Source organism: Sparus aurata, chromosome 17 (genome assembly GCF_900880675.1).
Source record: "Sparus aurata chromosome 17, fSpaAur1.1, whole genome shotgun sequence".
Lineage (NCBI taxonomy): Eukaryota > Metazoa > Chordata > Actinopteri > Spariformes > Sparidae > Sparus > Sparus aurata.
The window spans coordinates 34,541,648-34,558,613 of record NC_044203.1 but is presented as its reverse complement, the minus strand read 5'-3'; the positions used below and the strand labels follow the sequence as shown (position 1 = coordinate 34,558,613).

Sequence of the window (16,966 nt, the reverse complement as noted above, 5' to 3'; positions counted from 1 at the left end):
CTCTGTCCTGCACACATGCTGATGTGGTGGTGTATCCTGTACGAGCATGTCTGCAGGCGAGTTACACTGTCCTGAGCAAGTAGAGAAGCCTTGTGGTAGGTTCCTATTTTCTACAGACCCTCTTGTTGAAACATTGAGCTGCTTCTACAGGAAGTCCTTCAAATGAATAGCTTAACATTTTTGGAAAATAAGCCATTTTGAGCAAAGATGAGAAGATAGACTCACTCATATCTGCCCATTAAATGTAAATCTACAGCCAGCGGCAAGTTAGCTAAACATATTTCTAAGAGTGGAAATGGGGGTCCAAGCAAAATTCACTTACTAGCATATCTAAGGATCACAAATGAAAATGTAATATTTCAGTTACACACCTGTAAAAAAACCCAAAAGGTTGTGGTTTTGCAAATAGATTATGTGCAGCAAGAGCTGCTGCAAATTTTCTTTGTTAACCCTGAGACTGTGCCAAGTGAGCTGTTTCCCGGTTCAATATATTGATTTAAAGCTTTACTGTCTAAAAGTTTAAAGGCTTTTTTTATCCTGGAAAGAGAAAAATATTGAATTGTTTTAATCTCTTAAATGCTGCCAGTTCCACCAGCAGTCCATCCTCAGAAACCCATGTTTTTCATGTAAGTATTATTTAAACCCACACAGCTTCAATTGAAATTGCATTGGACATCCAAAACATCTCACAATACTAAACGCTTGGAGCTGAATTTTGGGAAAAACCTTTGTAAAATTTGACACATCCTTTCAAACCATTTTTTTTCGTTCCCGAGGGCAATTCCAATACCTGAACTTTGTGCAGCAACTGATACTAGTTTTTTTTTTTTTTTTTCCTCAACAGCTGCATACGACTATGTTCCTCAAGTTACACAAATACTTGCCATTCATGGATACTGGCTACTTGTACAGTAACAAATCCATTGCTTTCATACAGGTGTACAGGACACTGGTACAAAGTAACAGGGTCCTGTTTTTATTGTATAAATTATCGATTGATTGATGCATGTTAGGAGGCCTTTGCGATACTGGTGTTGGTATCAGAACAACCCTTACAATTTGAACAGAGGATCGGGAAAACTTGCTTTTGATGTTGGATAAAATATATCGAAAAAATATACTCTATAATGTCTTGCGAAAGTTACTAAAGCAGTGTCGACACTGGGTAGAATAGCAGGATTCATCTGCGTAGTTTCTTGGAAGCTAATTGAAGAGTTTAGTTTTATGTTGGATAACAGCAGTTTTAAAAAAAACATTGGTGTCAGTGTTGGCATTTAAAAACCCAAAGAGCGTCCACGCTAACACCTCCAACAAGGTCAGAACAAAGTCAACAGGGAACAGTGTTGGGTTACAAATGAGTCATTTTTATTTTTTTAGTGCAACATCACAACAAACAATTTTCACATGAGGTATTCAAAGGGATTTTCTTTAGTTGTTGATACAAAATGTCCCACCATGATTGACGTTTAAAGTGTTGTGTATCTTTTTTTTTTTTTTTAAAGCCTTTGGTTGGTTAGCCACATTCATTAGTAAGTCTAACACATGGACAAGAATGGCACGATAAAGCATGGTGGGTCGAGTCGGAGCTGAGGAAACTCAGACTCAAATATAATATTTCCCTCAGCTCTTCCTCGTTTAAAGCTTTTTGTATGGATTTCATTAATTCCTACTTACAACAGTGGGATCGAACAGTATTTCAACTACACTAAACATTTTGGAAAAAACAGGGGTGGGAGGGGTGGCTTACAAATGTGGAAAAATAGCTTCTGTCTCCTCCGACCATTTTTTATTTTGGGATGAGTGCTTGATTCTTGGGCTTTTCTGTTACAGCAAGTCACATGATTTCAGGTGTTTCGGAAAACAAGGAATAGGCAACGTTGATTACAGCAAGATCCTCCTTGCTTGGATTGTCACCTCCTTCTTTTTTTGGTCTTGAGAATGATTTTCTTTTATATACAGAACATGGATCAATGGGACACTCTAGCATACTGGATTTAAGCTTTGGCTGGACGGAGGCCTCGTTCGGCTCCTGTAACGGATTGATTCCAGCACATTTGGTTTGGAGTAAAAGGCATGAAGAAAAGACGGATGGACAGACAAGATAGATAGATAGATAGATAAGACAGACACCCTGACAGGATGGATTCTTTGGTTAAGGAATATCTTTGCCACACAACATCTCACACAGTTGAGGTAGATGGGTAAAGTCTTCATGTACACACAGGGGAGAGGGCAGGGACAGACAGGGGGACACTGGGTTTTACAGAGTCAAAAGACTTCCATCTGAAGACACTGCCTCATGTCAGTTTCTCAGTTCCAGCTTGACATAATACTGTTTTATGCAACATAAATAATCAGCACGCGGAATCCCACTGGTGCTTTTTTGAATCCTCTGAGTGCTACGGTAGCTCTGATAGGGAACTGCTAAAACTACCCATGATACATAATGATTCAGCAGTTACCCATCAATCTTTGGTTGTTTTTTTTTTTGGTTAAACATTATCAAAAAATGTAATTTTTATGAACTTTTTTTCTTTTTTATTCTGAAAGTATATCTTGGCTTTCAGTTCTGCTATTTCGTTATTTCCACTCCCCTCAGAATTGCTCTGCAATGGCCTCGGCTGCCAGACTTGTTTCAGGGTCAAGTTTGTGGTAAACCCACTAGGGGGTGCCGCAGGCTAAGATGGCAATGCAGATCACCTGCAGCAGTCAACTGGATTCATCCTCCCTCCCTCCTTCCCTCCCGCCTCCCCTCTGTAAAGAAAGGGAAGAGCTTCCCTGCTTGACAGGAGCAGAAGGTGGCTCAATACAAAAAGCTCTGTCTCCATTTTAGGCACCCAGTCAGAGAGACAAAGGGAAACCTGAAAGGTGTCACCTCAGCTTTGATACAATGACAGTAGTGAGCAGGGGTCAGCCTCCCAGCCTCCCAGCTCTTTTATTTTTATTTTTTTCCCTTCTGTACAGACTCAACTGCACACCCCCCCCACCGCCCCCTTCGCTCTCAGCATGCTTACAATTGTTGCTCATTAAAGTTTAATTCAGCTCCATGCCCCACTACTCCAACACCTCCTACTCCTCAAACAACCCCCCTCCCACCTTTCCTACACACACACCGCTACCACCATCCTCATTCTGGATGATTCAGCCTCCTCTCTGATCTCCCCCGCCCCCTTTGAATGCCCCCTAAAGCCCACAGGTCTGGCCAAGAGCGGACCCCAGACCAGATACCCAGAGAGGAGACGGGATGAAAAAAGCCTCCCCTTTGAAGTCCGAGAAAAAGTCGATGGCCTCTTTCATGACCGCCCGTCTTTCAAGTGCACGCTGTGAAGGGGGCCCCGGCAATCCGCCCCTTCCAATGTTAAAGACAGAGAAAGAGAGAGAACAAGAGATATATATAGAGAGAAAGAGAGAGAGGGTGGAAAATGGCCAAGCAATCCTTGCCAGTCTTTGGCAGCATTTACACAGGGGTCAGAGAATCAGATCTTGGCTCATTTGCTCCTGATTTAGGCATTCACAATGCAAAACACTGGCAAATCAATTCACCTGTGTCTTGGCAAGTTGCTGGGGAACCCTAAGAATCCCTAGAGAATCTGGAACAAACTACAAGAACCCCATATGCTCAAGAATAGACCCCAATGCTCAAAGAGGGACAGGGACACACCCAACGAGCTCCATAAACCTTGCAACAAATCTGAGAGATTCCTTCAAGACGGACGATGGAACAAACTTGTAGATCCCTAATAAATTCAGGGACAAAGCTTACAAGCCTAAGAGGCCTTGCAATTCAATCAGAGATCCTAAGAAGATGAAAAGCAAACTGGAAGAACTCCAGAAGGCCGGGGACAAACCCTAAGATCTTTGACATCTCAGCAAATAAACCCAAGATCACCAGAAGATGAGGAACAAACCAGAGAGCTCTAAAAGGCCCCGGACAAACCCTAAGACCCTAAAAAGTCAGGCAGACCTTCAGAACTCTGGACACATGAACCCAAGATCCCCTGAGGATGAGGGAAACACCATAAAAAAAACCTCCAATAGACCAGGAACAAAACCTAAAGTCTTTGGAAACTATGGAACAAAGACCCTAGATCCTCGGAAGATGAGGAACCCCGGAGGTCCAGGAACGAACCCTAAGAATCCCCTTGGAACTGAGACAACTGGCAGAAGGGCTTGGCATATGGAGGACGGTGAGATCACACTGAGTTGGACATAGACAGGAGTGTCTGCACTGCACTGGGGAGGGGAGGGGGGGCAAGATAGGGAGATGAGGGGGGTCACAACCATGCATTTCCCCAGGCAGAACCACAGTACGCATGTTTGCATGTGACCCTGAAGGACTCGCACTCTATGGGGCCTTCAGACGGCGCTTTAAGTGGGTCCCCAGACACTTGACACACTCCGTCAGATGGCATTGGTCTGAACACAACTTTACAAGCAACCTGTGAACCTATGGGATGCCACATCATAATCGTCATCATTATTATTATTATTATTGTCATTATTCATAGTATTATTAATTATAAATATTATCACAACATTCAAACAAGCTTTGGCCTTGGCGTTAAGAGCTGACCGCAGAGACATTTGCAAGAGTAAAGAAATCCCCATTATTCTACAAAAAAAAACAAAAGGAAAAAAAAAACAAAGGCCAGGCCTTGAAGATAGAGAGAGATACGTAACATCACTGGGTGGGTCGGGCTGGATCAGGTTGGGATCGGGTATTGGGTTTAGGGATTCAGGCCGTACATTCAGGGAGGCAATGTTAATCTTTGGTATTACGATGGGATTCTACAGCTAAAAGTGCCCATCAGAAAAAGTCTTCAGTTTCACACAGACATACAGAGCATTGTTAAATAAATACTTACAGTATATAGATAGCATAAATAAATAACCAAATAAATAGAGAGAAAAGAAAAAGGGAAAACAATAAATACACAAATGCAGTAATAAATACATTGATCAGATCAGCAATTGCATTTGAAACGTTCTTGGTTTGATTTAACTATTGGCTATAAGGAGGCATGTTAAAGCCTTTCCTTTGTGGACCAAAAAAATGACCTTGTACGTCAGCAGGGCGGAAACAAACTGCCCTGCACTTCCAACGTGTTTCTATAAATAGAGCGATGTGCTTGAAATCTGTACAAAAAGGGCTGAAAGAATCACATTCCTCCATTTTCTAGACATCTGTAAAAAAAAGATTTCATAATGGAGCAGAGGTGTTTACAGTTGTTTGGAAATGAGTGGAAAAAAATACTACAATGTCACTATACATTGTGTCAGGTGTATCTCTTCCCCATGGAGCCTTTGTGTTCAAAGGTTGTTTTTCATTTTTTTCATTTTCTGTTTTTTTTTTTGGCTTGATTCTGAGTCAAAAACATGGCTGTGGAGCTTTCGACTGGAAGCTCAGTGAGAGTCTTAAAGCTAGACAGTTGCACCAACGAGTCTGTTTCTGCGTTCCTGCTTGTGTTTATTGATTCTGTCCTGGCGTACGGCGAGATGCACTGCGGTTCCCCCTTGAAAACTCTGATTCATTCAAGGTGGGACCCTCTTCGCAAAAATACAGGAAAGGCTCCTGTAGATGGTAAATGATTGACGGCTGGGAGTCAAGGACGCTACAGAACCCTCGAGATAATTCCAGGCTCCGAACTTGGAACAACGCCATACAGTCCTGGGAACTATCACCATGGAAACACATGCTAAGAAAGGGGAATTAGGTTCTTCGGGAAAAAAATGAGATGTAAAAAAAAAATGCTGTTTCTTCCTCTTTCACCTTGATTCTTGAGGAGAAACAGGACCATAAGAACGACGGGGGAGGATAAACGTCTTTGGATGATGGCGAACACTTTTGATTAAGAAGTTACACAATGGAGCTCTCCAGGTGTGAGCAAACGGCACCTCTTGATTCTTCACGTTTGGAGAGATGACTATAGATTTGAAGGTACACCAAAATATGCTTTCTCCTGATTTGTAATACCCTCATTATCTCTAATCTAGATAATCAAAATAATGCAATGAGATGGTGTCTATGTAAGGGTGTGACTCTTCGTTGAGTCAAATCATCTTTGCACCCTTGTCTATACAAGCAGGACCTCACATCCTGCGATCATATCACTCTGGGTATCGCCCCCTTCTATTTCAAGGGAGCGATCAACTTTGGTTTGGGAAAATGCTTCATCTTCATAAAATCATCTATAATAGCTGGCTCCGTCGCTCCTTCTGATAACGAGGAGGACATTTATTACGGCTGATCTCTGCCTAGACCAGTCTATGTGCCCCCTTGCTCCCTCAGTGCCCTCCCCACCGCACCTCCTCGGCGGTCCGTCATCATGCCGTGCTGCAGGACACTGCGGAGGAGGAAACACTGGAGCCCGAGGAACCCGTGGAGGAGGGACGGCCCTCGTCTGCCCACTTGTTGAGGTTGCGTCGGCGGGCGTTCATGAAGAAGTTGCTGACGGTGGAGAGCTCCAGGCCCAGCTGCTGGGAGATGGTGACCTGCAGCTCTTTGGTCGGGCGGTGGTTCTCCCTGAAGATGGCCAGGAGCGTGCGCCGCTGCAGGTCCGTGAACACCAGCCTGGTGCGCTTCGGGCCCTGGTTGCGCTCCAGCTTGCTCTGCTCCTGCTCCTTCCGCTTGCAGGCTGCAGGCACATGGATAAAAGATAAATTAAAAAAAGGAAAGGGGAAACAGGTTAGCTAACAGACTGGCTGGCTAACTAGGACAAATGGATTAAGCTGAGGGAAAGTGGATTTGCTGAAAGAAAACAGATTAGCTAAGCAACTTTGATTAGTTAAAAGAGATGAATCAGCAACTTGTTTCATTGTGCAGTAAAGGAATCAAGATGTTCAAGCTATCACATCTTATTGCCAGTGAGCGGCTGTAGGCTGCTGGGATAAAACAGATAACTACATCAAGGCCAAAGCTCTTTGTGGTTTTCATTATGCTCGTTCCCTTTTGGATAACATTGTATATTTTTACATGTATCTGGCCTGGAGTCAAAGCGCAAAATCCGGTGTCGTCATCCACTGACAATGGCTGTCTTCCAGAAAAACTAATCACATTCAAACATTATTTCCAGCCCAAATCTTTCATCTTCTTTTTCTTTCGCTGTGATGTGATTTCTGCTTTTTATTTGTCCTAAGAGGGGATAGTTAAATCTATTAAGAGTATTAGTGGATACTGGCTTGAATTTGTGCATGTCTGTTTTACATTTTTAATCTGCAATCTACATTCAGAGGCACGACAGACAGCGACATTGAGGCTGAAGCAAGAGGCAAACTCCGGAAACACTAAACCGTTTACTTCCACACTAGTAAAACACATTAACAACTCAAAACTATGAATTACATTTTTTAAGTGCATCTAAAATAAATTGATCGCTGAAGTTGCCACTTTTTGTTCAGACTCTGCTTCTCTTCATATACTGTAAATGTATCTGTTATTCAAACTGTGGTCCACAGAGGGGAACAACTGTTATTATTTCTTGCTAAATTAGCTAAGTGTCAAAAAAAGGGCCGTATTCTAACTTTTTAAGCGGCTATAGGGGTGATGAAGTCCGCTGGTGTTTTTTAATTTTTTTAATGTCAGTCTCGCTTACACCAACCACGGAATATAAACTCAGGGTCTGGGTTAAACACCACTGTAACTGCGGCAGCCAGCCCAATTATATAATCAATATTTCTTCACAAAAAGTCTGAAATTTGAAAAAAAAAAAATTACCGTGCAGAAAAAAAAGAAGGAAAAAAAAAAGCCAGTTTTGTTCAGTGAGGAGGAAAAATAGCCTGACGTGTGTGGGCTGAGCTCAGATCCATTTTGAGAATCAGACGAGCATTTTGAATTCAGGCTGCATGTTTCTCTGCATATCCATCGGTGAACCTTTCACCCCTAACACGCTGTAATTCTGTATTTACAGGAAACACAACACCAACCTCTGCCTTTGTGTACCGAGCCAACTTCCCATCCCCTTCCTCCCCCCTTTTTCGCTCTCTCTCTCTCTCTCTTTCTCTGTGCACTTCATCTCTTCCCTTTCCCTTAGTGGACACTTCAACATCATTAGTTTCTCATAAAAGTCATTTACATGTGGTGGTAGTGAGTGAGTAATAATCACTTTAGGGGGAACTAATTTATTTTCTATTAAAGGCGGGTTACGTCAGGGGTGAGTGAAACAAGCAGAGTCGGCATTGCCCGGGGTGTTTAGAAGCCTTAAGTGGACTAAAACATATTTGGGAGAGTCGTGCAATTACCTAAATGCACACTTTTAAGAGGTTTCAATCAGCACTGCACGGTTGAGCGACTGTTTTGCTGATGGTATCAAATGCGTTTCTAAGTGTAAGCACACAACAGGGTGTGCACACAAATAAACACACACACACACACACACACACACACTAAGGGAGGACCAGTGTTGCCGATGCTAGACTTTTACTGAATGCTGGCCTGGAGGTCTGGAAGCTGCAAACCAGAGGTGTACTTTCTTTTTCTTTTTGCTAATAGTATGAAAAATATTTAAGGAAATATTAAAGGATCAACACAATTTTTTATTTAATGCATCCTTAAATAAGGACTTGTAATATCCGTGACATTTAACATGATGTTTCAGAAGCTTTCACACCTTCAGAAGAATAGTAACACTGAATCCTTCAAGATTTTGAAATTGGAAAACATCCAGTAATCCTTCACTGGGAAAGTAAAGCAGTCTCAAATTTCATCTACTCATACAAAAAGTGAGGAAATGTGCCAAAAGGTGTGATTTTTTTTCCTACTCAAATGACCTTTTCCAGGAAATGATCCAGAAATTAATGTTTTGTTTAATGTTTTGAAATAACACACACAAAAAAAGCAGAAAACGGCCCAAGAACCGAGAAATATAAAACAGGCTGAAGTAATTTCACCGCACTGGAAGATTTCTTCACTTGTTTTAAGAAGAAAAACAGGGTTTATGGAGCTCCATTATCGACAAAAATGACTTGATTAGAGGGAGATATCATCTCGCAATAACCCTAAAGTCCCATACTTTAAAGCCTAACGCACAGAGAGACTCAATCAAAAACCACACATGCTACAAACATACATTATATAAACCACAGATGCTGCCGTTTGCTCTCAAAACAGCACTGACAAGATCAATTGATTGGCTTACATGTTCCCATTGAGAAACATCTCACACAGCGAGGGCTGCTGCTGATGTTTACTGTATGACCGGCTCTTCGCTCCTCAAAACTCACAGCAGCAAATTTTCCCTCATTAGCGCGGCGCTTGAGAAATAAGTGTGACCTTACCGCCGTCTTTTCCACGCGAGTGCCATCACAACAGCAGCATCAGAGCCGTGTGTGTGTGTGTGTCTGTGTGTGTGTGTGCGGCGCCGTCAGACTTTGATTGCTCTGACATCCAGCTGAGTTTCTGAAACTTAAGTACTCAACTGGACATGAATAAATCTGGCCGTGATTTCCCTCTGTACGTTCTCCTCTCGAATCATTATCAGAAGGAAATGTTTTGACTCGGGGATGCACTCTTGTCAACTTGAGATTACAGGTACCTGTTAGCTTTTAGGCATCCAGAGCTCGTTTGCATTTCTGAGAGTTATCGAACCACGTCTCATTAAAATCTGAACAGGCCGAGATGTCAGCAGCATGTCAATATCACTACAAGTGAAATAAATTTTTTTCTCTTCTTCGTTTTTTTTTTTTTTACTCCAAATGCTACATTTTTCACGGGCGTTACACCATCGCCGCCATCAATATTTCTGGGCTGGGGGTTGGGAGGTGGGCTGCAGCTATAGAGGGGTATATACAGTGGTGCACTCTCAGCTCATGTAGTAATGAAAGGAATGACATGATAGTGCTGGCTAGCTTGCTTGTAGTGTGGATTTATGGCTTGTTGGAGGAGTCAGGGTGTCCTGCCGCTCTCCTCCTCCTCCTCCTCCTCCTCCTCCTCGCCTCCATCCCATCCTCGGCTCTCTCCCTTACTGACGATCATAACGCCGGCCATTAAGTAAATGCTTCCTTATGCTGTAATCATGTGTAAAAGGCTCACAATTACCATGCTATAAATCCCCAACGCTGGGGCTACTCCTGCAGACATAAATATTCCCCTATAGGCTTCTTATGATCGTGGGAACAGCCTCTAATCATGATGTATGCCCCTGTCTCGTGTTGCTGAAACGTGATCGAAAGCCCTTTCCCTACCCCCCGGCGTCTCAGCCTACACCCCCCCTCCCAGCCAGAACACACCCCCCAACCCCTCCCAGCCCCCCCTCCCACCCCCCTAGCCCACCCCCTGCTGATTTCTTGGGCCAGGGGCTGATAGAAATTATTGATTAAATCTGTGCAGCTCAGACTCCTCGACCCACAGAGGCTGGTTAACCCCTTCAGCGCCAGAGTGGGGGGAGCTGCATGAGCCAGATAAAAACAACACAAAACAAAAAAAAAAAAGAAACAACAACCCTGTTTGTGAGGTGTTGCGCAGCTCGGGCCACGTCGACCTGTTTACGATTCCTGATATGCAAATGGAATCGGCTTTGACCTTTGAGCCTCGCTTGCAGAATGCGAACTGTACGCAGCGAGAGGTGGACGAGGCTTTGTGGCTTTCATTACTGTGGGGGTGGTGCAGGCACTGGAGCCGACACGTAAACCGCATTGACCTTTCTTATTCATTTAGACCTTTAGTCAAGGGCTTCGGCCATCATCTTTAAAGTTATAGTCTCTGATCCCCCCCCACCTCTCCTCGACTTTAAGTGTCGGAGCATGGCTGTGTAGTCTTTATCCTGCCTTCTTCTCTGACTAAATCCTGATTGCCTCCTCCACAGCCTGAGGTTGGGCTAGAGATGCATCTCATATACAGCACAGTAATCCATAGAGTATACACACACACTCACTCACACTCACACACACACACACACACACACAAAAACACAAGATACTGCGGATAAATCCCAGGGATCACCTCCTCCGTGTTTAGCAAAATGTCTCTGCAGAAAGACAATTATTGGAAAAGACAAAATGGCAGCAACTTCATTCCATAATTACCGTGCATCTGGCTGAGAGCTCTGCAGCCCTCCGCATAAGAAGAGACACAGTTATGGAAATAATACGGGGCTGCTGGCTGACACTGAAGGGGCCTTCTATGTATTTAAGCGAGTGCTGCATTAAGGAGGATCATCTTAAAACTTGAGGCGTGAAGCAGAGAGCACTTGAGCTATCTTCAGACTGGGGAGCACAGGGCACCGCGCATTCTAATTCCAGTCTCGATTTGCCGATGCGGCCGAGGTGTGTGTGGGCAAGGCGTGCTGCTCTTTCCCATGGAAATCAATAGAGGCTTGTAATTAAACAAAAGGGGGTTGGCCAGGGGGGGGAGAAAAAAAAAAAACAACAACCCCCCTTCGGAAAGTAGGTTATGTAGAAAAGTGCCGAGCTGTCCAAACTGTGGCTTTGCCAAGAACTAAATATGCAATTTCAGAGTGTGTGGGAGCAGCGAGAGAGAGGCATTGTCAAACATTAGCACACTTCTCTGTGTAGGGACTTTAATTTTTTATGAGGCTGATTGATCCGCTGCTTCTGACTTGGAAGGGCTGGCTCGTTAAAATAATGTTTGTGTTTGTAAAAGATGAAGAAACAAGGATGCTGGAAATAAAAAAAGAAAAAAAGAAAGAATGATTGATGATTAGAATTCCGCTCACATGAACAAAGGGCTGTTTTATCATGAGGCAGATTAGGGTTTTGTGTGACAGGAAGAGGCCGATTTTGCATACAAAGCAAACTCACACGTCGCGGGATTGGATTCATCAAGCCGCATTTTTCCGTCAAATTACAGTACAGAACCGGGAGGTAAGTCATCTTTAGATAAGAGGTTTTTGGGGGTGTGATTGTTGTAACGTTTTGCTAAATGGAGGATGTACACATGTGCTCTCAGAGCCGAACAATCAAAGATCAATAATTGTGAAGGGATTGCAAGAGTGCACAATCATTACCTATGAACCCTATTGTGTTGTTGGGCTTAATCAGTCGAGGTGCTGACAGAGAGCGAGAAGCGGTGATCAACTGGGCAGGCTCACACACACGTACTGCTCACAGACCCCCGCAGTGAGCAGACCACTTGCAGATACACACCAAACACACACACACACACACACACTCGTCTATGCTCGTCTCATATTACTGTGTTCACTTGGATCTCTTTCTGTGCTCCGTGTATCAGATGGGCCCTCGGTCCCTGTGGAGGGACAACACTGTAACACGGCACTGTACAGCGTGCTGTCGTGTCTTCAATCCACATCCCCAAAGAATATTAAATGTCAAGCAGCAGATTACAATGTGCCTTTCAGAAAAAAAAAAAAATCTTTACCCTGTTAAATCCGTATAATTCTCCTGCGCCTACAACGAATGATTTTTCTGCCTGTGCCCGTTAATTTCTTTATTTTTCCACAAATAATCATAGAAGTGGAGGTTTATAAAATAGTGAAAAATCAAAAACAATCACAAGTTCTCTGAGCTTATAGTGAAATCTTCAAATTGCTTATACAACACCCCAAATTTACTGAATTTACAATTATATAAAAACACAAAAAGGAAGCAAATGTTTAGCTTTTTTTTTTTTTTTTTTTGCTTCATGAGTGAATTGTATTGACGGACAATAAAACAGATGTCAACTTATTTTCTGTCCGTCGACTAATCGATTCAGCACTAAGGATCACATGCGCCTCCAGTGAGCCGACATCCTCTCGTTTATCCAGATATGAGGAATCTCACCAACCTGCGAGGTGCTGTGCCTCCGAGCAGGACAACATTTGTATTTAGCCTCGCAGTAATTGCCTCGGTGACAATGTTGATAAAAGACGTCTGGCAAAGGCTCAAGTCTAATTTGCATCAGCTACCTTGCCAACTCAACTTCAGCCGCGCGCTGAGCAGATATAAATCACTGCTCGAATTAATCAATCGCTCCAGAATGGCATATCTGCACAAATTATTTTGTGGGCTCAAAAGCGATTAAATTGCCAACCGATGCTCACACTGATCTTCATGGTTCATTTGAGAGGAGGGCAAATGTCTGTGGCTTTTTTTTTTATTGTAGCTACTGTACAAATCAATAGGAGCTGTTTGGGAGCAAAGTAAACAAAGGAACGGCACATATGGCCCTTTCTGATTCAAACTGTCCTCAATATGCTGCTAAGTTCTGATTATCCCGGCTGTTGAGACAATAGACAAACCAGTAACACATTCACAGCTGGTGTGAAGAAGGGAAACATCAGTATGATGCTTTTCCTTTTCCTCGTGTCTCAGCCTGAGCTGCATACTGATTGCTGGAGAGGAGAATTTTTTTGGAAGACATGGAGAAGGAAGGTGTTTGGGGAAAACAAGGGGAGAGAGTGGGTCTGTTTGTTGTTGTGGTTTCTGTATGAGCGTGAGTGTGTACGTACGTGTTTGTGTGTGTGTGTGTGTGTGTGTGTGTGAGTGTGAGTGTGTGTGTGTGTGAGGCAGATAGAGAGTAAAGCCAGATCTTACCCTCCAGCCGGAGCGAGGCCATTCTTTGAAACTCAGGCTCCTGGAGCCAGCGGGACATCCTCTTAAAGGTCTCCCGGCCAGACTTGAGCTTGCCCCAGGGCTTGGGGTTCCTCAGGAGGTCAGACAGGGTGCCCTGTGACCTACACAGAACCCTCTCGGCGAAGATGGCCTGGGGGATGCTGTACCTCTTCAGCTCGGTGATGATCCTCTGGGCCACATCCCTTGTGTTGATCTCCTCCCCGCCGCCTCCGCCACCCGGCAGCTTGCCATCGCCGGGCGAGGACGAGGCGGACGATGAGTGCAGGTGCTCGGCCATCTTGGAGGCCTGCTGGCTTGGGTGATGGTGGGGCTGGTAGTGCTGGCTGTAGATGTGAGGGTGGTGGCTGGGGGCGTGCTGGTGAGCCTCCATTTTGTTGAGCTGATGCCCCACTGACACATCGCCTCCTCCTAGGCCCGGTGGTGACATCTCACGTCCAAAATCCGTTGTCCTGCAGAAGATGCTCCCCCCATGGACGTCGTACCCACCGTGGAGCATCTGGCCACCATTGCCATTGGGGCTGTTGCCCAAGCTGCCATAGCCGTGCATGGAGGAGCCCAGACCTGAACCCGTGGTGGGGGGCGACAGGGTTTGGGTCATGGCCAGGTCCTTGCCGTATGGGTTGTAGAAGTTGGTGCTGAGGTGTGCTCGGTCCTCACGCATGAGGGTGAAGCTGCCGATGACGTTGCTGACTGGGAGGCAGGGGTGGTGGTGGTGGTGGTGGTGGAACTTGTCGTCAAAGGGCTGCAGGGGTGTCAGGGTGGTGTAGGTGCTGCCGGAGCTGGACGGGGAGTCGCCGCTGTAGCCCAGTGCCGACATGGAGTGGTCGAAGCCCGGGGGACGTGTCTCGGGCTCCAGAGACATGGAGGGACCCCCGAGGGAAGGCCTGGGGAAAGCAGCTGAAAGGTCCCGCGAGTGCAGCATGGCCCGGCCGTCCTGGCTGTGGACCAGATCCGAGTGGCTGTGGAGGGACATCTCCTCTAGACTCCCATCCATCTTCAATTTCACCAAATAAACGTGTGTTTGCGGCCCCTGCGCGTTGTTGCTCTCCTCTTGTTATTGTTGCTCAGCAGCCGGGGCTAACAGTCTGGAAGGTCTCTTGTTACACCAGACTATGGATTTATTGATTTGTGAATTAATTGATTTCCGGGCTTATGGGGTGTCTAATTAATTATCTGATAACGTTAAGTACTGTCTTCAAACTCCCTCAAACTCCCAGAAAACGAGTTTGCAACAGCATCGGGAGCTTCGGCTGTGATTTTTTTTTTATTTTTATTCGCACTTGTGCATCAGCACTCTGCTCTCTTGTGTCTTTGGTTGCTCAGCTGTGATCCTCGGCAGAAGCCTCGCTTTTGTGCCTGCGTGAGACAAGACAGGCGCTGTTACTCCGCTGCATTTAAACTTTCATCGGCACAGAGAAGCAAAACGTTCCTCCAACACTGAATCACTCAAACGGGAACAATAAAAGAAGCATTTTAGTCTTTTTTTGGACCTCACACATCCCGAGGAACAGACTGAAAAAAAAACAAAAAAAACACCGATATCCGTTTTTTTAATCAAGATTTTATCTTTTTATGCAAAGTTATAACTAAATGCAGCAGCGCGCGTGCGAGGGCAGCTGGACATCACCGGTGCGTTTTTTGTGCAATATTTACATCACATGCAATGAATCTGAGCGATGCGCGAACAAAACTACAAAACACGATGGCGACACAGAGACATTAAATACATCGACGTGTGTGCGTTTTGTAAAAAAAGAGGCTCCAGAATCCTACCTTCTTATTATCCACTTCTCAGAGCGCGTCCGCGGCTGTTGTCCGTCCTGTGCATGTCTCCGATTGTGTCGCCGAGCAGCCCTGCAGATTCACACAATTGGTCCGCTGCGCCCCGGGGTGCTACATTCACCAAACAACCAGAGTGCAAAAAAAAATATACAACCATCTGCGGTGAAAAGACGGATCTCTCTCGGTTCTCTCCGCTCTCCGTTTCTCGGTCTTTGTTTTCCACTCCCCCCAAAAAACAGAAATCTCCGGGTCTAGCCTCGTTTTTTCGCTCTACACTAGCAGCTCTCCTCTTTTTCTTTCATTATCTCGTGAGATTTTCCTCCTCCCTCTGCCTGCCACTTCATCGATCTCACCACCAACTCTTTCTCCTTCTCCTCCTCCTCCTCCTCCCCCTTGCTCACATTGACTCTCTGCTTTCAGTGCGTCACGGCCTTAAAAATCTGACAGATGTGCGATGAAATTCCTACTCCAATTAACCCTTTCTCTCCGGGGGGAGGGAGGGAGGGATGGAGGGAGGGAGTGGGGAGTGGGGGGTGACTGGGCGGGGGAGGTGCGGAGGTGGAGATGCTCCCTTTTCTCATAACCCCACAGGTTAAGTCTTCTTCAGCTGATTGCATGCAAAAAAAAAAAAACCCAACAACTTATGAATAATGTGCGCGCATCCCGGTCATTGTGCCGCGCGCGGCTGTTTATTGGATCTGATCAATGGATTGTCACGAGCTGAAGCCATATCGGCTGATTGTCTGCTTTATGTAACAAGTGATGCTGTTGTCACTGTGAACAATCCTCTCTGGGGTGGAGATGGAGGGAGTTATAGCTGGACGATACACACGAAATTCAGCTTTTATTTTATTTTTATGATGACGATTTCTTTTATTATAGGATTTGACTTTAATTTCTCATCTCTGGTCTCGCCGCGGGACTGGATCAGGAGGCCCTGAGATGATTTAAAGAACGAATTAAGGGTGAATATGCAATTATGTAGATCGCCTCAGTAACTTATTGACTCCAGAGGGGGGGGGAGAAAAAAATCTATCCATCCACACTGTGCTGTGTGCCATCCTCTCACCAGGACGCATCCTGGTGTTAGTGCCAAATAGCCCAGAATCATTCTGCATTCATTTTTATTTATTCGTCCATTTATTTAAGTATTGGCTGCTCCTGTTTAACCTTTTTAAGGAATAAAACGCTGTCAAGTGACGCTCGTGTGTGTTTAAGCCCAGCTCTTAATCAGCACTCAGCTCGTGGCTCCGTTCACTCACACAGACAACACTTCAGCCCGGAAAGTCCCTCAGCCAGATCAATGCGACCCAATTTTTTTTTTTTTTTTCCAGAAGACCCTCGACCTGCTGCTGCAGCGCCGAGCACACACACACACACACACACACACACACACACTGCAGGCCTAGTCTACTGGAGGCGCGTGTGTGAACACGTGCAGCAGTTTCCAATTAATGCCATTTTTTGGGTGCATCTAACGCGCAATAATTATGACTGAATTAGTGTCTAATTTTCGAGAGTGTGCGTGACTTTATGGTGATTTTGTGCGTGAGAGAACGCACACGTACCCTGTGCTTTGTGTGCACTTCTGCTTTACATGATGTTGGTGTCCACTTACGTGCACCGCCGCCTTATAAGATGCGTAAATATACAT

General features: G+C 44.9%; 1 protein-coding gene across 1 annotated transcript; it reads right to left on the bottom strand.

Annotated features, from left to right (window-relative positions):
- Nucleotides 1-1,343: 1,343 nt before the first annotated feature.
- onecutl (one cut domain, family member, like) lies at nucleotides 1,344-15,736 on the bottom strand. Its single transcript, XM_030395072.1, has 3 exons — nucleotides 15,304-15,736; nucleotides 13,492-14,886; nucleotides 1,344-6,635 (listed from the first exon to the last, which is right to left on the bottom strand). Exons 2-3 carry the CDS (start codon nucleotides 14,522-14,524, stop codon nucleotides 6,325-6,327), a joined length of 1,344 nt encoding a protein of 447 aa, XP_030250932.1. The 5' UTR covers nucleotides 14,525-14,886; nucleotides 15,304-15,736; the 3' UTR covers nucleotides 1,344-6,324.
- Nucleotides 15,737-16,966: the final 1,230 nt, after the last annotated feature.

Coding starts and splice junctions, on each gene's coding strand:
- onecutl (XM_030395072.1), bottom strand. CDS start 14,524: ATGGATGGGAGTCTAGAGGAGATGTCCCTCCACAGCCACTCGGATCTG. Junction 6,636..13,491: donor GGCCTCGCTCCGGCTGGAGG/GTAAGATCTGGC, acceptor ATGTGCCTGCAG/CCTGCAAGCGGAAGGAGCAG.